General features: G+C 36.9%; 2 protein-coding genes across 6 annotated transcripts in view; one reads left to right on the forward strand and one right to left on the reverse strand.

Moving 5' to 3' along the window:
• Positions 1-3,982: 3,982 nt before the first annotated feature.
• On the forward strand, positions 3,983-5,848 carry LOC129242937 (glycerol kinase-like). Its single transcript, XM_054879888.1, has 2 exons — positions 3,983-4,663; positions 4,744-5,848. The coding sequence occupies exons 1-2, from the start codon at positions 4,099-4,101 to the stop codon at positions 5,844-5,846; spliced, it is 1,668 nt and encodes a 555-aa protein (XP_054735863.1). The 5' UTR covers positions 3,983-4,098; the 3' UTR covers positions 5,847-5,848.
• A 13,788-nt stretch (positions 5,849-19,636) lies between these two features.
• Positions 19,637-25,993, reverse strand: part of LOC129240519 (protein melted) — a 35,243-nt gene continuing 28,886 nt past the window's right edge. For 4 of the 5 annotated variants that reach the window (XM_054876377.1, XM_054876375.1, XM_054876378.1 and 1 more), the window contains 4 exons: positions 23,050-23,219; positions 22,849-22,977; positions 20,041-20,322; positions 19,637-19,951 (listed from right to left, as the gene is read on the reverse strand). In XM_054876377.1, coding sequence (XP_054732352.1) covers positions 19,694-19,951; positions 20,041-20,322; positions 22,849-22,977; positions 23,050-23,219 — 839 coding nt within the window. In that variant the 3' untranslated portion in view covers positions 19,637-19,693. The remainder of the gene's footprint in view (positions 19,952-20,040; positions 20,323-22,848; positions 22,978-23,049; positions 23,220-25,993) is intronic. The other variant, XM_054876380.1, reaches the window with a different exon arrangement.

Consider the following 25,993-nt stretch of genomic DNA (forward strand, 5'->3'; position numbering starts at 1 on the left):
AGCTTTAAAAGCTGTGCTAATTTTTAAAACTAAGCTTGTTGCCATATGGCAACAAATTTCTCGTAAGGTGTTAACTTGCATTAGATTGCAGAAGAAGTTTATTTGCGATTGAAACCAATACAAAACATTTGTTGCCATATGGCAACATTAAAAAAAAGCACTTAACAAAAAAAATAAAAAAAAAAAATTTATTTGTATTGTTATTGGTCCTAAAAATTTGGATTTTTTGGATGGCGCAATAAAAAGATGTAGCGAAAGGGTTAAAGATAAATACTAAAATTTTGAAAAATAGGCGTAGCCACTCGCACTTTGATAACGACTTAATAAAACTCGCCCAAACTCGGTACACGTATTGTTTCACATCTCTTTAAGGTCCGACATAAATATTACTAAGGTCGGATAAAAACCACGTACAATTTTTATATTTTCAAACTAAATAAATTAAAATTGCAGCCGCCATAGCCGAATGGGTTAGTACGTGACTATCATTCGGAAGCGCATAGCTTCGAATCTCCGTGCATGAAACACCAAAATTAAGAAGTTTTTTCTAATAGCGGTCGCCATTCGGCAGGCAATGGCAAGCCTTCGAGTGTATTTCTGCCATGAAAAAACTCCTCATAAAAAATATCTGCCGTTCGGAGACGGCTTTAAACTGTTGGTCGCTTCATTTGAGGAACAACATCAAGACGCATGTCACAATTAGGAGCACGAGCTCGGCCAAACATCCAAAAAAGGGTGTAAGCGCCAGTTGTAAAGAATATAAAGACTAAATTTCTGTCCATTCGTCTGATGTTACAAACTATAATAGATGGCGCAAAATTAATTATGTAATTTTTCTTTTCAATGACTTTTTTACTAAATAAAAACAATTATTTCCAGTGATGGAAATCTTTATTTTGAGCTTTACGTGCTCTATTACTTGTCTGTTTGTATACTGCCGGTGTCTGGTTGCAAAAAGTTCAAATCTTCTGGTAGGGTGATTAATTTTGCGCCATTTTGTATATCTTTCAGTGTCTATGAGCTTGTTTGATTCCAAAACTGAATACCCAGCCCAAATTAAATTTTACTAAAATTTGCTTGGGTATATAAAGATAGGCTAGGTCTGAAATTAGCTCTCTTATTTTTGAATTATGTTGAATAAAAACATTTAATTATGCTAAAATCTATCCTTAAGTACTTATAAAGTTTTGGTTGTGATAAATTGTTTAAATGACAAATTGCCCTGTGAATTTAAATTTTTGCCAGATGACAACATTTGCCAAAAGTGCTATAGTCTTTTAGACCATTATTTAAATTGTAAATATTATATATATTTTTATATAATTATTGCAAAATATTTATTAAGTTATTGTTATTTTACTTAGAATTTGCAAGAATAAAGGAAATTCTGTATGATGAAGAACGATAAAACGAATGTGGTTTTGTTTTTAATTTTTGATTGAAAAAATAAGTCTATTTATATGTAAGTATATGTATGTGTAAGGTGGCGCCAAACTAATTATCCGGTTTTCGAATTTAAAATAACTTTTTTACGAAAAAAAACGATTTTGAGTGACGAAAATCTCTCTTTTGACCTTAGGGCGCTCCATTGCTTGTCTGTTTGTTTGTACGACGCTAACTTGCAAAAATGATAAATCTTCCTCACCCTATAGATACATAGATTAGATATACCACTTTAATCCCCCTTTAAGCCACCTTGTATGTATAACCAATTATTGGAATTTATTTAATTGTGCATTCTTTTCATTCGTCTGGACTGTCGCTTCGAAATGTTTCAAAAAATTGAAATTATCTTACTTATAACGTTTATTTTATGGGTTATTTAAAACTCAGGAACGGTTGGACCGATTTTTATGACTTGTAGAATTTGTCTCTGCTCTGCTCACGGAAAAAAATGAATTGAGAAAATTTATTTTCTCAATTATTGTGTATGGAACGACTTTTTTGGTGATGTGTCGAGAACGGATTAACTGCTTTCAATAATTCTTTTGTTACTTCTTTGCAGCTGATTCAGTTGCTATTGATAGCAGATGTACGCCCCGATTTATCAGCATTTTTATTAGAATTTTCACTAATTTTAACTCAAATTTCGTCAGTTATTACATTTGGTTTCGATTCGAACAATTTTTTCTGAAACTCATAAGCGAAAAGTAATTTCAAAGGTAAGTTCATCATCAAACGGACCATGCATATTGTAAAAGGTGATCAATGTTAATTTTCTTTTGGTGATCAATGATCATAAATCTGCAATTCTGACTTTCGACAATACACATCCAAGGCCAAATTCGCTATCGAATTGGAATCACAACCACTTAAATACGCGCAGCATAATTTCACCCGAGTTGCACTTTTTTATAAAAGAACTTTTATTCACAGTACAGCTCCAGATACCCGGGTATTGAGCAATTGGATCTGCTCGTTCGCTCGAAACTCGCTCATTGGTCAACAGCTTAAGTGTTTGTTCGAAATTCGCGAGCTTTTGCACAATTTGAGTAGCTAAACAAGAATTACTAATTTTATTTGTCAGCATTATTGTGTAGAAATAATTTGTAAAACTTAACAAAAAGTGTTGACAAAATCGTAAAATTAATTAAAAGTATGATATTACTCAAATTATTCGAAAACGCCTGATATACTCGAGCTGTAGCGGGTTCTCGGTGTTCGTTTGCCCGCACTTTGGAAAATGTGCGAACAAAATAAAGAGCTCTAAATTAATCTAAAATAGTCGTTCTCGCATTTGACTACAAAACGAAATATGCCTCAATAAAGGGAATCTATCCGGGTGCAACTCAATATCCAAGTTTAGGGTACCCAATGTCTATGTTAGTGAAGTGAAAAGTCACGTTTTTACCGGGTAGTGCTCAGTATCTTCAATTTCCTAGTTGTTGTTAAAATATTTCCGCAAACATTTTTGGTGGTTACTGTTGAAATGATAGTTCCTGGGCGAATGTAAACCCAGTCCTTCCTGTTCCTGTCTTGGACACAATATCCCCGTCCTGGAGGCAGCTGCGGTAGAAATTATTCTTGAGAATAATGTCGTTTCATTCGGGCCATTCTAACGGTATACATCCCTGTTAAAGAGTGATCTGAAATAATCCATATAAAGGAAGAGTTAAGAGCTGTCACTACCAGATGTAAGCGAAGGGTTCCGGAGTTCTGAGTTTATAAGAAGATAGGGTTATGTCTGCGTTATGGGAGAGGGGATATCACTGTCATGCGTAGTCTCAGCCAACAACAAGACTTCTACTTCCCGACTTCCGGACACGGAAGTTGTGTCCACTTGCGTGGACTTCTACATATTGGATAATTTTCATGTCGTCAGAATGGATACAAACGCTCCGGCTCTAAGTATTCGATGCGGTACTAGCTGATGGTAGCAGAGGAAGAGGAAGGCCTCCTTTGCGCTGGAAAGATTAGGTGGAGAAGGACTTGGCTTCACTTGGTGTGCTTAACTGGGGACGGTTAACACGAGAAGGAAACGATTGGCGCACTTTGTTAAACTCGGCCAAAATCGCGTAAGCGGTTATTGCGCCAATTAAGAAAAAGAGGTGCCCCGCCGATCATCGACTATTTTTTCATTCGCTTCTGAAATACTCAAATGTAATGGGATTCCACGAGGGAATAAAACTGAATCTTGAGGATTCATGCCCACCTTACATGGGTATTTAAAGAGCGAACTTAGCTTTTAAACGGCCAATGCTTTATGTACATATATTGTATTATCAAGTATTGGGTATTCAAAAGAGTTAATTTGCACCAAGCCACAATAAACAGCAACGGCGTAGGGTTGCAATAACGATTTTTTTCAATTTATTTGTTCTCTAAATTGTCAAATTTTCTTGAAGTTACTCCAGTCACAAATCAATCAATCTTTGTTTATAGACTTTGAAATGCTGAGGACCAAAAGCAAAAACAAAAAACGTAGCTTTTGTTATTTTTGCTCTACTGCTGCTACCTGCTTAATGTGCTTTGATTTGTGGTCATGTCATTTTGAAGCATCTTTGATATATAAAAAAAATCATTAATTGATTTTTCTATATTATATTTATTTAAAAATTTTCTGATCGCTCTTTAGTTACATAAACTATATACATACATATGTACATACATACGGGTAATGATCAAAAATTGATTGGTGTTATCAGGTGTGAAACAGACAATGTTTACTTCAGCATACATCAGCCACCAGATTTTAGTGAAGTTGTCAGGACGGAACAGAATATTGGCGTCTCAATACCACAGCCTGGTTGGTTTGAACAAGATCCAATGGAGATTATTGAAGCAGTTTACAAGTGTTGGGATGAATTAGGTAAAGTACTGCCGAAGAAAGGTCTTGCGGTTGAGGGAATTGTAGCCATTGGAATCACTAATCAGCGCGAGACCACGATTTTGTGGGATTCGCGCTCGGGCAAACCTCTTTATAATGCAATTATGTGGAAGGATATACGTACAGATCAAATTGTGGATCGCATTGTTGCAGAGACAGATGATCAGAATATCAATCATTTTAAGTTCACATCGGGCTTACCATTGTCACCTTACTTTTCGGCTCTCAAAATACGATGGTTGAAGAATTATGTGCCAAAAGTGCGCACCGCATGCTTGGAAGGTCATTGCAAATTTGGTACTGTAGACAGTTGGATTGTTTGGAATCTAACGAACGGTGAGGAGATCTATTTCCACATTTCAAACATCCTTTATACACATACATATTGCATGTAAACTCAACTATTAATCTTACAGGTGAATTGCATGTGACCGATGTGACGAATGCTTCTCGCACATTCCTTATGAACATTAACACTTTACAATGGGATCCCTTGTTGCTTCGCACATTCAGTGTGGATCAAAATATGCTGCCTGAGATACGCAGTTCGTCTGAAATATACGGCAGAATCAAAAATGAGCGTTGCGGTCACTTGATTGGAAAACTTATAACTGGTATCATCGGCAATCATCAGGCGGCGTTGCTTGGCCAGTATTGCGTGAAGCCAGGTCAGGCGAAAAATAGTTACCAAAATGGCCTGTTTTTGATTTGCAATACAGGGGAACGCTGTGTTATAACAGATCGTGGTCTGATTACCACAGTTGCATACAAATTAGGGCCGAGAAAAAAAGCTATTTATGCATTAGAAGGTGCGGTGCCTGTGGGAGGAGCATGCTTGACTTGGCTAAGGACGCGTTTACGTCTTGTGCGAAACGAAAATGAGGTGCATGAGCATGCTGACGCTGTGCCCACAACAGGTGATGTTTACTTTGTGCCTGCTTTGACTGGACTTTACGCACCATACTGGGATAAGAGCGCTCGTGGCCTGATCATTGGTCTGACGCAGTATACAACTAAGAAACACATCTTACGTGCCGCACTCGAGGCGATTTGCTTTCAGACCCGTGACATCGTCGAATGTATAAACGATGCGAGCGGCTACCAAATAAACAAAGTCTATGTGGATGGTGAATTGTCTGGGAACGATAAGTTAATGCAATTGCAGGCCGATACGTCGGGTTTGGCGCTGTATCGCATACAAACGAACACAATATCTTTGGGGGCAGCTCTATGTGCAGCACAGGCGGAGAGTATTAATTTGTTCCGATTAGACCCAAACAAATTTTATGAAGATACTTCACAAAGTGATTTATTTCTGCCAATCAATACCGATGATGATCGTAAACAACGTTACGCAAAGTGGAAACGTGCCGTAGAACGGAGCAGGGGTTGGGTGCCAAAGAGGCCGGGTAGTGATATGACCGATGCAACATATAGATTGTTAGTATGCATACCAGCTGCTGGCTTTATACTAGGTACGACTTTCATGGTGTTACTCGCGGGATGGGGTAAGAAATAAAATGCGCGTAAGAAATACATATAAACTTATACTTTTATTATGTTGGGAACTGGGTGCTAATGCTGAGGGTACAGACTCGTTTGGATGAATGAGTGAGTTGGAGATAAAAAACCCGAGCGAGAGCCAGTAGTTGCTGGGAGCCAAATCGAGCGAATGCGGTGGATGTAGAAGCAATTCAAAGTTCAATTCATGTAGTTTTGCCATTGTTTTGATTAAATTCACAGGGCGTTGCCTTGATGAAACAATTTCTTCCTTTGCCATATGCGGACACTTCTTCGCAATTTCGACCTTCAAACGCTCCAATAACGCTATTTGATATTCACTGTTGATGGTATTTCTCTTCTCAAGATAGTCCATGAATATTACACGACGCACATCTCAAAATACCGAGACCATAACCTTTCCAGCCGACTGTTGTGCTTTCGGGCGCTTTGGACGCGAGGTTCACCAATTGCTCTTCCTCAGATGCCGATTGTTTTGATTCCGGAGTGATGCGATGGTTCCATGTTGCATCCATTGTCATATAATATATCGATGCAAAAATTACGGTTTATTAAGTTTAAACATGTCCAAACTCTGATCAGAATCATCAACTTTCTTGTTTTTGGACAACAGTGAGTAAATGCGGCAACCACTTTCAACAGACCTATCCCATAGTCAAATGCTCATGCAATGTAAAGCCAACACGTTCTCTTGATATCTTTACCATGTCAGCTAACTCACGCAACGATTCAAATCATTCAAAACGATTTTGTAGATTTTTTATGTTTTTGGTGTTACTGCCCATTTGGACGTTCGCTGCGTTGTGCATCATCGGTGCCTTTACGACCACGTTTGAAGTCAACAAACCATCGTTTTATTATTGTTCCTGATGAAGCAGAGTCCCCGTAACACTTTTCAAGGTATTGCTTTGCTTGAACGGTATTTTTTCCCAATAAGAAGCAGTGTAAAATTGAAACATGATTTTTTTTTATTGATTAGATGGAATATCATGAAATATTAACAACCGTTTTTTAAGGTTAGTACTAACTGAAAAAGAGCATACGTTTTTTGAACGTTGAGCTCGCTATTTATTATATCCACGAGCATTTATGCACAAGGTTATTATTATTATAATCACGTAACGGTTGTATGTAACTGCCTAAAGCAATCGAGATAGATCTAAGCATAGACATATATTCTGTCAAAAAAATATCGGGAATTGTTCATTTAAAAAGCGCGCGTTCAATTGGGCAACGTTTATCCAGCGCATCGTAACATGTGATGAGACGTGGGTATATAAGTTTGACATGCAAAACAGCCAACTGGCGGCTGAATGGCGCTATCCACATGAAGCCTAAAAACCCACGTCAAAGTCGGTCAAAAGTGAACGCCCTGCTACTAGTTTTCTTTGTCTATCATGTTGTTGTGCACTCGGAATTCGTTCCAAATGGTTCTACGGTAAATAAAGAATATTAGTTTGAAGTTATGCGACTTTTGAGAGAGAATGTGCGCAGGAAACGGCCCAATATTGTGGAGAGAAAACTCATGGATCTTGCACCATTATAACGCACCGTCTCACAAGGCTCATATTGTGCACACTTTTTCGACCAAAAACTCGACAAATTTCATCGAACAATCACCGTATTCATCGGATTTAGCCCCCTGTGACTTTTTCCTTTTCCCAAAACTTAAATTGCCACTCCGCGGACGCCGCTTTCAGTTGATAGAGGCCATTAAGGAGAATTCGCTGAAGAAGCTGAAGAAGATCTCTTCAAACGCGTTTAGAAGGTGCTTTGAAGACTGGACTAATCATTGGCTTATGTGTATTGCTTCGAATGGAGCCTGCTTTGAAGGCGACAAAATAAATTTTGATGATTAAACAATTATTTTGCGTTTAACTGAATGATTCCCGGGTACGTTTTTGGCAGAATGTATATACCAAAATGCTCAGAATGATGAGAGAAATCGTGCGCATTTCATGAAGTTTGGTACTACAATGAAGACTGGCGCGCAAGCTTGGTCCAAGCCAGGTTTCTATGGAAAGTTGACGAAATTGGTCAATAACCACACCTACCTCACATATAACGGTTATATTTCAAATATTTTAAAGAAGGTCATTTTTTAAAGAAGTAAAAATTACCTAAACTCGAACGAAACCAAGCTTTTTAATACTTAAATATTACTATCAATGATTTCATTTAATCTTTAATTGTTTATGAACTTTTTTGATTGCAAAAAAGAACAGTCATTTCAAAATAAATATTACTAAAATGTATGCAGCTATATAAAGTTCGCTCCGGACTGAATCAATCACTTGGTTACTTGTTTTTGATATTGTGAATAAAAGTAAGTGGCTTTGGCCCACACCACAGATGGCACATCAATTGCTCATTTTCAGTGGAAAAATGACATTGGAATAGTTTGTGAGTTGGGCGATTTTTCCTATCTGCTAAACGAATGAGAAAGGCCGTTTAATTACGTTAGTCGTGCCTTATTGTCATTTGCCTGGCGTTGGCGTCTGCAATTCTCAACAGACTTATAAAATAATTTATAAGCGCAGCACGCATTTGCAAACTGTTGTACATATCACTTCTCAATAACTGAAAAATGTTCCTATCTGAGCAATTAAATTCAAATATTCAGTTGAAATATTCAATTCAACACAGACTAATGTCTAGTTGACTAATAACTAGTTTATAAAAACGCTCACATAGCACTTCCTGCAATTTACGGCCAACTGCTGAGAGCCACTTTTAGCACATTGCATTAGCACAGAATGACATATCTCGCGCGCTCCCACGGTGGCTATGAGATCCAAATATGCAATTTTCCATCTTTACTGTCTTGAAATTATCAACTGCGTAAAAAGTCTTCACTCCCCCAGCACTTGTTTTTTGATTCGATTATTAAACTTTAACTTTTTAACATTAAAGTCAGTGCAGTCCTCTCTCGACTAACAAAACTAACACTTTATGAGGCTCTCCTCATGATTTGATGACGCGTCCCTTGGAGTGATTGAGAGAAAGATTCTGCGGAAGATTTTTGGACCTTTTCACGTAGGTGACGGCGAATATCGCAGGCGGTGACATAGACACAACGCAGGGAATAAAGATCCAGTGGCTACCTTGACTGGGTTATGTCGCACGAATGGATACAAACGCTTCGGCTCTGAAAGCTGGTGGCAGCAGAGAAAGAGCAAGACCTCCTCTGCGCAGGAAAGATTAGGTGGAGAAGGAGTTGGCTTCACTGGGTGTGTCCAACTGGCGCCGGTTAGCACGAGAAATAAACGACTCGCGCGCTTTGTTAAACTCGACCAAAATCGCTTAAGCGGCTATCGGCAAGAAGAAACTGTTAACACTAATTTTTGGCTTGTTGCATCGCTCTGGATGTGATTTTTTCTTCCGTTTGAAGAGCCTAACTTCAGTGCCCCTAGCATGGAGTTCTTCAGATATAATTATTTCCATGCTTATATTGTAGACATACTAGGTGTCTGGATGGGGTTTCAGATACACCTGCTCTGCGGTTAGAACCCAATCGTAAGGAATTCCAAAACTGTCTTTCCCCATACGTGTTCCAGTGAAATATCAAGAAGTGTGTGAAGAGAGAGAGAGTTCTATGCGCTTTAGCGATATGTGATTTAGCCGTTTGGGGACTTTTGGCCTTAGAAATATTTCTTGATTACTCTCTTATTTTGAAGCAATATTTCTTCTTCTGCAAACTTCTCTCAACACCATCTGATATCGGCAAGTATGCATTCAATAAATTTTATTGAGTAACCTTTGAAATATTGTTAATTTTATGGGTACCTTATCGAATGGGTTCAAGGTTTAGTTTAAATTTCAAATAGTAAATATTATTTATGTTAGTCCAAGCGAGCATAACTATGCACGTATGTACGTATGTATGTAGATATAATCATACTTAAAATGAAATATATACGAGCAAATACGTTATCTATTATAAGTACATACTCGCATACCCTAATTAATCGCTGTGACGCATACGAGTGTAGAAAATAGTCGTTGACAATCAAAAATGTTGACAGAAATTTTAATAAAAATTTCCGGTAATAAGACAATAATTTAGCAAACAACTTATGTCCATACAAGTGGGTAAATTCACTGGTTATTCTGGGTAATGCAGAGGCCCTATTTCAAAAGCCCTGTCTAATTGGGAACCCACATTTTGTAGGATATCTCCTGTAAATTTTACGACAAATGTTATAAAAATAAAATATACGCCTCTTCTATTAGTCACTCTTCTTCAGCTAATCACTTATCTACCCTATGTGATAAGAAAATATTTTTTCCTGTCTATTTTCTAACTATTTCAAATAAATTTTAGTTATTATGGAAATCCCCTTTAAATACAACTGGGGTGTTCACAGTTTCACATTTTCATTGCGCTCATTCAAAGGTGCACCGTTAAAAACTATATTTAGTATGAAAGCATTCTTTACTAAATGTACATAGTGCATTTCGGAAGCACAATCCATTTAACAGTTTTCTATTTTTCACTTGTGATCGGCACATTAGCATCGCAATGACAATTTTCAAAGAGCTTCAAAGCAGAATACGAATTATAAACTATATTACCAAATTGATGCAATGAAGAAATGTCTGGCAATACCACTAAAGTTTTGCGACGATTTCACGACGACTGCTAGAAAGGAGTGTTTACAGTTTGATGCTAAAAATTTCTCAAAATGTAGAGGCCTACGTCAAGTAATATTGCTTTCAAATTGCGAAATTGCAGTATTTGGGCTGAAGAGCAACGAGAAGTCATTCAAGAATAGCCATTACATCCATTGAGAGGAGTGAAACAATGGATTTACTGCGTCATCGTTTCGGTGAGCAATTTATCTCTCGCCTCGGACCACCAAGATCGTGTGATATCTCACCTTTGGACTTTTATTTGTGGAGGTATGTAAATTCTTCAGCATCGATTGAGACATTGGAAGCCAACATTACTAAAGTTACTCACGAGATACCGACCGAAGTTCACCAGCGAGTCATTCAGAATTGGTATTAACGGGAAGATAATCCCTTATCTTTGAAAAAGAAATGTGAATGGTTCTACACAAAAATAATTAAGACGACCCAATCAATTTGAATTTCGTAATTTTATTTCAATTTCGTAATTTATATTCTCCGAGCCGTTTGATACCAAACGAGGTTTCAGACAGGGTGACTCGCTGTCGTGTGACTTCTTTAACCTGATGTTGGAGAGCATCGTACGAGCCGCAGAACTTAATCGCTCAGGCACAATATTTTATAAGAGCGTACAATTGTTGGCGTATGCCGATGATATCGATATCATCGGCCTTAACAACCGGGCTGTTAGTTCTGCCTTCTCCAAACTGGATAAAGAGGCAAAGCGAATGGGTTTGGTGGTGAACGAGGACAAAACGAAGTACCTCCTGTCTTCAAACAAACAGTCGGCGCACTCGCGTATCGGCACCCACGTCACTGTAGACAGTTATAATTTCGAGGTTGTAAAAGACTTCGTTTATTTAGGAACCAGCATTAACACCGACAACAATGTCAGCCTTGAAATCCAACGTAGAATCCCTCTTGCCAACAAGAGCTACTTTGGACTAAGTAGGCAACAGAGCAGTCCTCTTTCGACGAACAAAACTAACACTCTACAATACTCTCATCATGCCCGTCCTGACGTATGGCGCAGAAGCTTGGACGATGACAACATCCGATGAAGCGACGCTTGGAGTGTTCGAGAGAAAGATTCTGCGTAAGATTTTTGGACCTTTGCACGTTGGCAACGGCGAATATCGCAGACGATGGAACGATGAGCTGTATGAGCTTTACGACGACATAGACATAGCGCAGCGAATAAAGATCCAGCGGCTACGTTGGCTGGGTCATGTCGTCCGAATGGATACAAACGCTCCGGCTTTGAAAGTATTCGATGCGGTACCAGCTGGTGGTAGTAGAGGAAGAGGAAGACCTCCTCTGCGTTGGAAAGATCAGGTGGAGAAGGACTTGGCTTCACTTGGTGTGTCCAATTGGCGCCGGCTAGCACGAGAAAGAAACGACTGGCGCGCTTTGTTAAACTCGGCCAAAATCGCGTAAGCGGTTATCGCGCCAATTAAGAAGAAGAAGAATTTTATTTCAATTTAAATTCGAATGCCTCTAAATTGATCACCATTCATTTCAAAATTTATAAAAAAATTAAAAAAAAATCAACAAATTTATAGAATACTTATTGGTATGCAGGTTTATAACTCATTAAATTTTAGTTGAAGTGCGAGTTAGAAACAAGGCGAAACTTTTAAGGGTGGTATCGGGAAATCAGCTGATTTGTTTTTTTTTCTGCCGCCGTAACCATGTGGCTGTCAGCACAGAATGAAACAAAGCGAATTAATTTTTTGTTTTCTTCTTTAGAATACTTGGCTTTAACAATCAATCATGCAAAACAACCCCATCAGTGTTATGATATTTAATAGACTATAAACTGCATACCAAAACTTTCGCTAGAAATTCTAATTGAAAATGTGAAGGTTTGGCAAAGACTTTGTTGATTTTTTTTAAGTTTTGTAGTCAAGGTGAATTTATTTATAAATCCACCTTGTTTTGTAGTGATTTAAATTTAAATTTTGAGTCGCACGTCACTTTTAAATTTTTCTTCTTCAAAGTTAAATTGTTCTACCTTCAGTTTCACTTCTTTAGCTTAAAAAGTCAGCTCCTCCTACTTCAGGTCTAAATCTACATTAGGCCGGGTCGATTTGTGGGGAGGCATAAAAATCGCCCATTGCTCTGTGAAAATCATATTCTAGGGATCAAATAAGAAACTTTGCCGAAGGAACCATACCTCTAAAACGAATTCTGGTGTCTCCCAATTTGGGTCGAACTTTTTAGTTTCTTTTCTATAACTCACTTAAATTAATTTTTTCATTTACATATGTTCTGACTAAATAAATTTCTTAAGAGAAAAAATAGATATTATTATAAATAAATAATAAATATTATTATATTGTAAATAAATAAAAATAAAGAAAAAACATAGCCATTTAGCTGATTTTTTCATGTAAAGGCCAAAAATGGTGATATTTTTAAATTGGGGGACATCAGAATTCGTTTTAGAGGTATGGTTCCTCCGGCAAAGTTTCTTATTTTGATCCCTAGAATACGATTTTCACAGAGCAATGAGCGATTTTTAAACCGACCCGCCCTAATCTACATATGTCATTCCGATGTTTCCTTATCTCTAATACACTGGAATTTATCAAGTACTTGAGATAGCTGCACCGTTGTGAAATATATGCCTTTTTGCACACTTTTTACAGAAGTGTTTAAAGGCTCGGCATTCGCTTGCACTGGAATGAACGCTGATGATATAGTGTTTCATTTCTACTTCCTCATTACCGGTTTAGGGCAATTCTTCCGGCCCAACTTCAATGAGACGTTATCAGTAATTACATCAAATGGCGACTAGTACATGTCTATTGCACTGTTGTTCAATACGTCTTATAGCTCGACATAAAATGCGCATTGTTGTGGATTCAGTCCTATTGCCCCAATTATATGTTTTAATTCCAAATAATAAAAGTTTACATGCATGGTTTATTAGCCTCGGATAGTTATCGCGTCCTTGAAAGTTCTAGCGCCTGTAGATGTCTACATTTTCAGACACAAATTGAAACGAACTGTGAACACCCCAAATATAAAGCACTATTTATTTATTTTACTGATAGGTACCAGAATTGCTATTTATTAAAAAAGAAAAAAAAATGTTATATCCCCTAATAGAATTTACTTATTAGCTTTTTCTTGGTGTGCCTTATTTATTTATTTATTTATTCAGCCGTCATCATACTTATTGAACAAAAACGGCCTTCTAGAATATTTTATAGTAATTGCTATTATTAAGATTATACAGAATACCATAAGTAATGTTAAGATAAGTATGTACATATGTGTGTGTGTGTATGTATTCAATTTATTCAATGGTCCGTGGGTGTGTCGCACTTAAGCTAAGAAATTATCGAACATATACATATAAGCATTTATTAGTTAAACACATACACCCCGCGACAAAACGATAGCACTTCAACATTTTGACCAGTTTTTTAATTTTAATTATTTTTTGTAGAAAATTATAGCTCATTGCCTAACAAAACCACATAAATCCTATCTTGAAATTTTATACAAAAAATTATAGAAAAAAATATAGAAAAATTCCAAAAACTTTTCATCGCAAATCCATGGCTTTAAATTAGAACTTCTAGAAAAATATAGGAAAATGCAAGTTTGAAGTCCCAACGAAATTCCATTATTTTTTCCCTTGATGGTGTTGTGCATTTTCTGTATATAAACAAAAATGTTAAGCATTTGCTATATGCGGAATCTTTCAAGTTTGTGTATAAATATTGATCAGTAAATTTATTTTTGTTATTTTCTTAGACAATGAGCTGTGCACTTTTATAAAAAAATAGTGAACATTCAGAAAAAAAGAAGAAAAATAGTTAAAACTGGTTAAATATTGATGTGCCATCATTCGTACCACTTCAAATGTATTTACCTACCTTTGTTGAAAATTCATGTATGAATGTATCTGCGATTTAATTATATCACTTGTCCATTATTTATATACATCCTACAGGGTTCGGCAATCGGAGTGTAACGAATTTCAGACCGCTCGCGCAGCTGATGCATGGGCTGTAAGTTGGCTAAATGACAGTACAGAGTATTGTTTACAAGCGCGCGGAAGCATTTTGCCGAGAGTAAACGCGAAAAAATAAACTCAGTAATGGATTTCAAACGCAATAGTGTGATTGCATTACATTTGGCTGGAAAATCACAACCATCGATTGTTCGTGAGCTCCAGCACTTTAAAGGAAATAAAGTTTTTGTTTATCGCACCATTACTCGTTACAATGACACTGGTAGCATCGCGAAGCGTCTTGGAGGTGGTCATCAAAAGACTGCAACGTCACGTGAAATGGTTCAAAAAGTGAAGAAGCGACTTGAGCGAAATGGCTAAAAACAACGTTCCGAACCATAACGTCCACACAATGGCTCTGAAATTCACCAGACGCGAGTCCGATGGATTATTCTCTTTGGGCCATTTTGGAGAGGACAGGGCCGTGGAGAGAGTATCCGGGCCCCGGGGGAAACTTGAGATGCGGGCCCCTTCAATTTTGTTTTATTTATCAAAATGCGTATTATGTCATAGTGAGCCTTGAGTCCGGGCCCGGGGGAAAAAGTACCCGATCTCCCCCCCTCTCGTCGGGCCTGGGAGAGGAAGTTCCTAAGTAAAAGATTCACCAGTCACGACGAGCTGAAAAAAAGCCATTGTCCGCGAGTGGTCCAAAATACCTGCAAGTTACATTCGGGCAGCTTGCGATTCGTTTCTGGACCGTCTCAAGGTATATCGACAAAAGTTAATTGATTCTTAATTTTGTATTATTTTCATACATTTTTACTTTGAATTGAATAAAAGTAATTTACCAAACCAAATTTATGGCCTTTCTAATTGGTTACACTTTGAGTGCCGACCCCTGTAATTATTTTCTTTGACGGTGTTGGGCATTTTTTACATGTAAAAAAAATGTTACTCGTATGCTTTTGTTACATGAAGAATTTTTCTACTTTTTGTATAAAGATTAATAAATAAATTTGTAAAAAAATAGTGAAAATTCAGAAAATTAGTGGTAAAATAGAAAAATCATTTTTCGCGGGCTGTACCAGTTCATATGCAAAGTATTTACCTACATTTTTTGAAAATTAATGTATGAGCGTTTGTACGATTTTAATTATATCACTTGTTCATTACGTATATATATACCTACACATACATATACATATTACACATATTTGTTTTTATTTTGTCTTTTTTGTAGAGAAGAATTAAACCTACTTTTTTTATACCACCTGACGATCTCTGACGAAAATCTCAAAATGCCGTAAGCTGGGTATCTGCATCACAGAAAAAGAAACAATAGTGGGACCTGTTCTCCCGAGGGTCGTTTGAAAAATCCGTGCAAAAATAGAAACTACTAAATTTTTTGGGGTAATTTTTTGTTATTTGGCAACACAGTTTTTTGGACCATTAGTGTGACCAGTTCAAAAATGCATAAACATCACCACCTGTTTTATCGGAAAATTTGTTCATGTTGCAACTTAAAAGAGTCAATTCTGAGTGGTACACAACTATTTGTTTGCAAGGAGTTTTCAAAGAATTATGATGGTATTCTAGTTTAGAGTCAAAATAAGGGGCCCAAAAAAGTGTGTATCCTGGCGTGCATAATTCCAGCCCTCCTGGTAATCTGAAAAATAAAAACGAAACGAATTCTTAATAATTATAGATGCCGCTATCGAATAAGCCTTGGAGAGGTAAACACAATTTTTTTCACAATTTTTTTTTGGATATTTTTCAGCAATTCCGACTTTTTCAAAAATACTAAATGAACAGTTATAAATAACTTCGAGCTAGATTCGTCCGATGAAGGAATAAAGAACATTCTCCCCAAGTTTGAAATAAATTGGTCAATTAGAACTCGAGATGTCCTCACCGCCAGGTCGCAAAGAAGTTGTTTTGAGAAAAACGCGTTCAAAGTTTTCAGACAAGACGAATCAGAACTGATGTCATGTTACCAAAAAGGCTTTAACTCGTGAAATAATAAAATTTTTAAAATATTCTCTTAATGACGTATTCTTAAGTGTTTAAACTTTGAAAATATGTAAAAAAACAAAAAATCGATTTTTTCAAAATTCCACACTAGAATACCCCCTTAAGGAAAACCAACCGCCGAAGGCGAATCATCCTTCACGAAAACAGTGTGAGCTCTCGCGTATCAGCTAACTCTCACGAGAGGTTTTGAGCACTCGAAAGATCGAATAATAGGCCCCCCGTCATAATGGGTCCGTTGCGGCAACGAATTTGACTGACAGCAAAATAAATTACGAGTATTTGAGTCGAAGGCGCCACATGCGACACGTGCCGTACGCCATGTCGGAATACACAAACCTGCCCAGTTTCTACTTTTGCCACACAGCACGTGCGACGAAAAGGACAATTATAAAAAGAATGATAATTTGGTATCGCGGAAATCTTTATCGATGGCGTTTTTTATATCAAATTATCAGAAAATAAATGCAATTTAAATTAACGAACTCAATTCAAATACGTCTTTATCTTTATTTCGATGACATCTATAAAGAGTAGAGAAAAGGCTAGGTTTAGTCGGCTGTCCTGAAAAATGAATGTGCGCCCCGAACTCGAGGTTATGGTTGTTCCCATCGTCTACGACTACCATAAATTCTATTAAAACCCACCTTTGCTTCAATGGGTATTACTTTTTTAATATATTTCACAACCACAACCATATTTCACGACAAGAACATCTGTTTTTTTATGTTTATATGTAGCAATACTTTCATTGTGGCACTACGGAGCGTTTCACATGTCACGTCAGCCAAAGCGTTTCCGCAACGGACCAGTTGTGTCATGCCTATTAATGGGTCACTCGCCTTACAGCCCTGTAGTGCGATTCACTAATACATTTTAACCACAATTTGAACGATTTTGCTACTCGGTAACCCATTTCATAACGAAAATCGATAAGACAAAATTAGCTGCTTTGTTGACATGTCGATTATCGCAAACTAAACGACAACAATTTTTTTTCTAGTTTAATTAAACGAGAAAACAAGAATTAGTAGTTTTAACTGAAACTGTGAAATTATATTAACGTAAACTTATTAAATCAACGTGAATATGTCTTTTGAGTATTTGACTATGACTTATTGCGTCCATGAGGTGGACAATTCTTGCCATTTGGTAGCAGGGAAGTTCCAATAATTATTCCGGTTAACTCCAGACTTTACCGAGGACTTAATTTCTCAGCTTGACAGTCATTTTCGAGGTTCCAGAATAACAGCGACTTTGACTAAAAACCAAGTACATACATCTGGTAACCTTCAAGCCGATTCTAAATTCTGCCTTTAGATTACTAAGTTTTCTCTGCACTGCCCGTAGTTGAGCAATAGAGAAACTCCATGAGCCAATCGTCCGTTAGCCGTAGCATACAACGCATAACAGATGCAATCAACCGCTTCATATTTTGCGCAAAAGTGAGGTATTTTCTTTGACCCAGTAGAGCGAAAAACTCTCAAAATTTAATTTAACAGCTTGGCTAGTTTGTCATTTTGTTTTTCTTCTTCTTAATTTGACAAAGATGCCACTCTCTATCAGTTCGTTTAGTGATAGTTAATATAGGTTTGTGAATAGCACAATCGTTAGTGCAATCGATTTGGCACCTAGCGATTTCTTTTTCTTCTCAAAGAAAACTTTCAAACTAGGAAGGCGACAATTGCAAAGTTTATTCCATCGTTTACGGACCAACTCTGCCTAGATTACTCTCAAATTCCACACGTTTCTTTGTACATCCATACATCTACAAGATGAAGTCCAAAATAAACAAGACTGAGCTAAAATAGAAACGACAATAGCTTTGTTCTGATAACTTCGAGTTCATTTATTCAAAATAGTCCCCTCTGATCTCGATACACTGTTTTGCGTGATCTAAAAGCTGTTTCAGATCATTGACCGAAATGTCCTTCAGGATTTCGGTACAAGCCTTTTAGATCGCCTCTGTGGATGCAAAAGTTTTCCTTTCATGGCCAAATGTAATTTTCCGAATAGATAGAAGTCACAGGGATCCAAATCAGGCGAATACTGTGAGCGATTGATGGTTAAAATGTAATTTCTGGTCAAAAAATCAGTCACAAGAGTGAATCGATAAGATGGTGCAGTATCATGCAATAAGCGTCAGCTTCCTCCTTCGCGGCATTCAGGATGAATTCGACGAATGCGATGCAACAAACATTTCAAAACGCCAAGATGGAAAATTGCATTGACGGTTTGGCCCGTTAGCACGAACTTCTTCTCGACAATTCACTTGGAACCGTAAAAACAAATGAGCAACGATTGATTTTGACTTGATTTTTGACTTTTCCAAACGCGATTTTTTGCGTGGTGGATCGTCTGGGGCCTTCCTTTCGGCACTTTAACGCTTAGTTTCAGGTTCATGTTGGAAACACCACGTTTCAAGTTCTCGTCTTTTCTCGCCTCTTTAATGAGGTCTTTCGAATGTTGAATTCTTAGCAATTTTTGTTCCTCAGTTAACTTGTGTGGAATATTTGGGCTTACGAAAGGTTTGTGGACGATTAATTCGCCACAAGTTATATATATGTATATGTATATATCATTTTTATGACGCCAGTCTTGTTTATTTTGGACCTCACGTTGTAATGCAAAAAAGAACAAACTTAGTTTTACTTTTATTTTTAATAAAATCAGGATATGTTGTCTTATCAGTTTTGTTTTGATGATGACCATAAACATTTTCTTATGTAGATATGTTTTGTATAAAAAATAATGTATATCAGCATTTATTCGCTTAATTATAATAAATATTTTGTTACTTAGGTAAAAATTAAATCTCTATACTAAAAACAAACAAGATGAATCATTAAGCAGCTGCCATACAATTATTCAAAAATTAAGTACATTCCACACTTGTAAGAAATTAGCTTGTAAATGTTTGTCGTGTGTGTTTGTCGGTTGTTTATAGATTCTGCATTTTTTGTATATACTAATTATTGGAGTCGAGTTAAGTGCCACACGTTTGTTATTTTTGAAATTCTTTTGCTGAGCATCTTTTGCCTCTTGTCTTCTTAGAAATTTTCACCTTTTTCATATATTCCGTATATATATGTATGTTTATACAGCTAACTATAAATATGTTGTATGCAATGTTTAATAGGTAATGTCTTTTGAAGCATGTCTTATGTTTAAATAAAAAAATCTCTATTCATTTCTGTTTTTTTTGTTTTTTTTTTTGTCTAGAACGATGGCTTGCTGCTGCCTATGCCGCGTGCAGGCAGACTGTTTGTTTTCGCAGTGGGGTTATCACGGGCTTGCGAATGCGCCACCACAATGCTTAGGCATTGCACCCATTCCTCGGCATTTTTTCCATCCTTGGGTTTGAGTATTAATGTCTGATCGGCGGTGAAAATCTCGAATGCTTTAGGTATGTTACGTGCACCACGTGATACCTTAACGGATCGTATTTGATTCACGTCAATGCTTTCGCCACCGCTCTGTGTGTGTGTTTGCAAGGTTTGAAAAAAGCCATAAAAGGTTTTGAAAATTAGCATATATTTGAATTTGTGTGTACACTTTAGCTTACCGATCCTTTACAGGATAAATGTGCGCCAGAGAGCGTAAAATATCTTGTGCGCCAACGTCGAAACAGGCGCCATTTTCCTTTTTTCTCTTTCAGCTGACCTTCAATCATCGGCTGATTGCTGCCATTGAGAAAGCCAACTGCTTTATCGGGGTGATTACACAGCAAACAGCCCCACTGGTATTCCAACTCATTGCAATTTGGATTGGTTGTGTCCGTTTTGGATACTTCAAAAACGTCTAAGAAGCCAGAGTGACGCAATTCGTTGACGAGAATTTCACGATCCTTGAAAAAAAATGAAATGTAAATTCTACATACACTGAGTATAGCTGGTTTTTGGTTACTTTTTTCAAAGACACAAACTTTACAAAAAAGATTACAAAAAATCTGAGAAAATATATTCTACAAATTTATTTATCGACTTAAGTGCGAATAATTTTTCAAATTGTAAAGAAGTAGCCACTCTCCATATTACGTTGAACCTAATTGACTACCAAACTGAATAAACGAAAAATTAAAACAAAAATTAATCTTTTTTGAGGACTTTTTTCGATTTTCTTTTAATTTGGGACTCTGATTTAATCATAAACTGACGAAAAAGGTGAACATTGAAAATATTGCAAACATATTAATAAAAAATAATTGTGAGATGTGCGGTAACATTATAAGTATATTTGAATAAGTATCGGGTGTTTTTTTAGCTGCATGAGCACTTTCGTATCGATAATTTTGACAGCTAGGAATAGGAACTGTGTTGACATTTCTGTTCAGATTTCGAAAGTCAACCTGAATCGTTTAACTATTAAAATTGTGGAAATTTACTTTGAATAACAAAAATAAATTTCTTCGTGAAGTTCATAGAGCCCATTACTGGTTAAATGGCGAAATTGAAAAATGGAAAAAATGTATTCTCAAAATTTAGTCATCGGCGTAAGTGCGAAAAAAGTCATAAATTGTAAATAACATTAAAACCGAATTGGCTATAAAACTGCCTAATCGGAAAATTAAAAAATTAAATTCAATAAGCAAGATTTCCGTACAAGCAGCGAGGACAATCCCCAAGCCGTTAACGAGTCACATGTACATCACCATGCAATCCGTAGCTGCGGTGGATATATACCGGACGTCATATTCAAAAAATAAATGCCACGAAATCATCTACCAAATTAAAATAAAGAAACAAAATTCATGCCAACAATAATTCTGTTTTGAGTTATCATTTTACGCTCTCAAGCTCTTAAAAAACACCTGATACATACATACGTGGTGATGCAAAAAATTCTGATTATTTTCCTTTAGATGTCTTTAGTGAGCCATATCTGAGGTAATTAATTGGTCGCTTAAAAAAATTCATTGGCAAGTTTGTGTTAAACAATTAAGCTTATCAGTCGGCTTCAAAAAATCGATTTTTTTTATTGCTATATATAATTTATAGATATATTATAGGAGAATATGCCCTCAAAATTTTATAGCGGAATTCAAAGTGAGTTCGGAGTTACAGGCCTGTGTACCGTCCTTCGTGTGAGTATACTGTCTACCTTCTGAAAACTTTAAACCATGTTTTTGAGAATGGCGTGTAAGATTAAAAAAAAACGACGAAAGTTATCGTTTCAAACCCATAATCTATATGAAAATAATTAAAATGCGCAACTGATTAACTAACAAAATACAAAAAACAACATTTTTTAATGTTATTTAACACCTTTTTTTCAATAAGTAATTGTGTGTTCATTCTTTTCATATTTTTATACAAGAGTAGTATATTATATGCGGGAAAGCCTTTTGAATAAGACAATATTTTTCTTTTGTGTTTCAGGTGAAAACTACGACCGCAATCTTACACGCCGTTTTACTAGCGCTCAAGGAGAAGCTGTGCGAGATCCCTCATATGTCCGCTATTTTGTTTTTTTATTTATGTTAAACAATTGTTTATTACTCTTCAATCATGCCTTCAAATAGATGTAAATGATTATTCCTGTGAGTCGTTTTTTTCGCCTCGAAAAAAAAATTGAGAAAAACACCTTTTTTTGAAGTCATTGATAAGAGGCCCTCCTTAAGGCTAAATAAAAGAAGATTCGATACATTCTTTAGCATCACTGCGGCCGGGTGAATTGTTAGAGCAGGCGGCCAAATAGACGCCTACAGTTCTTTGCTAAAACGTAACAAAATCGACCTGCTTTTGAAGAGGATGATAATTGGCAATGGAAAATGCGTCTCACACGAAAATATCAACTGAAGAAATCGTGATCAAATTGCGGTGCGTCGGTCTAAACGATCGGCAAGCCCGTGTTAACGGCCCGGAAGGTTTTGCTGTGTGTGTTGTGGAATTGGAAAGGTATTATTCCTTATAAATTGCTTCCAAGAGATCAGATAAACAATTCGGATTTCTGTTGCCAACTACTGAGCCAAATTGAAGTAGGCGATCGATCAGAAGTGCCATTTACAGATTGACCAGACTTTTGCTCTTTAACGACGCGCCGGAAGATTCGAGAGCATGCGCTGTATAGTTCACCCTTGAAAACAAGAGGTTTACATATTTTCACACATTTTTTAATTTTTCTTTTCGACACAAAACTGGACTCAAGTGAGACTTGTGGAAACGAGGTAGTGATGCTTTTTTTTAACAATATTACCAATGGCAAACATTATTGGGCAAAATGGGGCATATTTATTATAAATCTGATAATATTCACTACATTAGTTTCATCCTCGAAATAAAATGGAAAAATACTCAGAAACTTTTACTTGACCTCTTAATATACATACATTTTTCTATTTGTATTAAGGTATGAAATGTGCAGTATTACCAACCTTTGCATTCGGAAATTGGCAGGTAACCAATTCAGTGAAGCTGCGATTCTCGCACTTGAGTATTTGCCAAATATTTTTTAAATTACTAATACCGGGTTCCCGTGTGCTTAATACGGATTTTTCTTTTACCTAGAGCGTGAATTAAAAAGTTTTTAAATTACTATGTAAATTTTATTCTTTTAACATTTTTTCTCCACTTACATAATGGCGCACTTGAAAATCCAAAAACATTAAATGTATCCAGGTTTTAGGGTTCCGCGTGCGCATCGTAAAGCAGGTCTTCGAGTACATACAATGTGGGCCACGTATCTGGCAAGCAAAATGCAGTTTAGCTACCTTTTTGGTGCGACGCTCTGCAAATTCATTCGAAACTTTTTGACGTAAATACCAGACGTAGGAGAAAGAGGAAATAAACAGCGATAGCAGTTGTTGTTCATGGTAGACAGGAGAGAGACGAGGATACATTCATAGACATAAAGAGATGAAAGACAGACATTACAGCAGTGCAGTTTGTTTATAGCAAAAATATTACGAAAGAGGTGAAAATTAGAACAAACATTAAGAAATGAATAAATCAAATAATAAATAAGAAATAATAAAACAAGAAAAATTAAGAAAAAAGTATGAATTAGGAGATTTAAATTCATTAATGCATGCTTGGCATAAAATGGTAAAAATTATTGTAGTTCATTATATGAATAACATAAATATTATATAAGGGAGTAATATAATAAGTAGTAAGTATCATTACGTCATGGGAGGAATGGCAACTATTTTCCAAACGGAAATTTTTGCCATTAGGAAAGTAGCAGAATGGATAATTGAGAGGAGATGGACGGGAAACAGATTGGAGTCTTTAGTGACAGTCAGGCTGCACTGAAGAGCCTATAGAATGCAAAACAAACCTCAAGGATTATTTAAGAATGTTATGACAGGCTTAATTCTTTAGCAAGACAGAATAAGCTTGTACAAGGAAACGAAATTGGCGACGAATTGGTCAACTGCGGATCAGCGGCTACTTTATAGGACCAGAGCCAATAATTGGAACAGTCCTACAGTAATCATGAATTGTATCAACGGTTATGTATGAAATTTACATAAATAACGATGGTCCGGTCTAGAGCGCTGGAGAACTGTAAAGTATTTTGCAACAAGCCCGATCACAGAAAACTGTTGTACTTTCTTCTAAAACTTGGAAGGAAAGACGTTCGGCTGATGCTCGATATTATAACAGGACACAATCCATGGGGTCAGGGTATGACTAGCATTGGAATTATTGAAGACCCGATTTGTCTCTCTTGCTTAGAGGAGGCGGATAGTAGTGAGCATTTTCCCTGTAAGTCTTCTGCCTTTTGCCTGGAGGATATTTTCAGTTTTGCAAAGTATCTGGGAATTCTCACAGGACTAGCTATTATTTCTGTCCCTATTCTACCGTATCTCTATTTTTGCTACTTCTCTCCTTTATGTGAGTAAATGGGCTTTTTAGCCTGAGTGTTTCAGGAGTTACCAATCTCTCGGTGCTTCTTGGCTCGCCTTTCTCAAATTTCAATTTTAATTTCAATATAAGGCATGAATACATCTAAACGTGACTATCACTATGTTAATTGTACACACAAATATACCGAGTGCTCGAAGTAATCCATTTTTTAATTACATGGTTATTTTTTTTGGCTGACAGAAAGCATTTAAAGTATATGATATTTCGAACATTTGTGATTAAAAATAAAAATAAATAATTGGCGCGTGCACTTCTGTGAGGTGCTTGGCCGAGCTCCTCCTGCTCTTTGGGGTGTGCGTCTTGATATTGTTCTGTATATGCAATTTTTACACTGATCACTTTTTCCTACTTGAAATATGAACATCTAGTTAGTATTATATTTTTCGTGGAAGAAAATAAGCTGCTTTACGCTTGAATGCCTGCAGTGTCTTCCAGGCGAAAGTACTGGCAATTGGGGAAGCTTTTAGGCTACTAATCGCAGATTTCTCTTTTAAGGGCAATATCGCTATTCTTTCAGATAGCCAAGCTGCAAGCCAGGCCCTGGATTTAGCTACAACAACCTCTATGGTGGTGAAATAAAGTAGGCATAGCCTTTCCACCTGGGTGCAAAACCATAAAGTTACCTGAATCTGGGTCCCGGGACATCGCAACATTGAAGGTAACGAAAGAGCAGATGAGCTGGCAAGAGGGGGATCTGCCATGAATAACGCTCTTGCAAAATCGGTATTCTCACCAGTAGGTGCAGTCAAGAGTACAATATCCCTAAAGTACCTTCGAATTGCGGATTGTAGATGGAGAGACCAGACGAAATGCAAAATCAGCAGAACGTTATGACCCACCTACAACCTCTCAAACAACCGTCAATATTGTTAAACATGAAACGGCGCCTGGAGACTAACGGCAGTCATAACTGGCTTTTGGTCTGTCGGAGAACAAGCAGGCAAAATGGGCTTCACTCGAAACATATACTGTCACAGTTGTAAACAACCGGAGAAAAAGGAAACAATCTTCCACTTCCTCTGTGAATGCCTTGTCCTATGGAAGGACAGAATGTTAACCCTGGGCAAACCGCTGCTCGAGAGTCTCTGGCTTAGATGTCAACAACCTAATAAGGTTCTTAAACCGCATAGACTGGATATAGTCATGCCGTAAATAACTGGTAAACAAGTTTGTAACGAGGATGTGACAACAAAATAGTGCAGAAGCGCTAATTTGATTCTGGAAAAATCACCATTTAAACTAACCAACCAACGCTTGGTTATACTTGGTTAACAATAACAACAAACAGAGTGCTGTGTGGGAGTTACAGCTACGACAAAGAGTGTTGCCTTACAACCATAGCCTGGCTCCAGGAGTAGTGAGAGTTCAGTGCCCACTGGTAAGGCTGAACATACTTATATATTACATTTTTGTTCATTGTAATAATGGCTCAAAATAGATTGGTACTGTAGGTCCTTCCATTTTAAATTGGATTAGATGACCCTAGATGAAACTCAAGATGTACAATAGCCTCTTCTGAGATACCTGTTATTAGATATCTAAAGTCGAAAAGTTCCCGGCAAGCCATTTTGTTACCACGAAAGTTGCCAGTCACTCAACGCTGTGACATTGAGGTAGAATCTTTGCACTATTTTATATGGCTCCGTG

This window comes from Anastrepha obliqua, chromosome 3 (assembly GCF_027943255.1).
Source record: "Anastrepha obliqua isolate idAnaObli1 chromosome 3, idAnaObli1_1.0, whole genome shotgun sequence".
Lineage (NCBI taxonomy): Eukaryota > Metazoa > Arthropoda > Insecta > Diptera > Tephritidae > Anastrepha > Anastrepha obliqua.

Bases quoted from the DNA above. Each gene is read 5' to 3' on its own strand.
- LOC129242937 (XM_054879888.1), top strand. From the start codon at position 4,099: ATGTACATACATACGGGTAATGATCAAAAATTGATTGGTGTTATCAGG. The intron at 4,664-4,743 runs GTGAGGAGATCT...TTAATCTTACAG, and splicing joins TGTTTGGAATCTAACGAACG to GTGAATTGCATGTGACCGAT.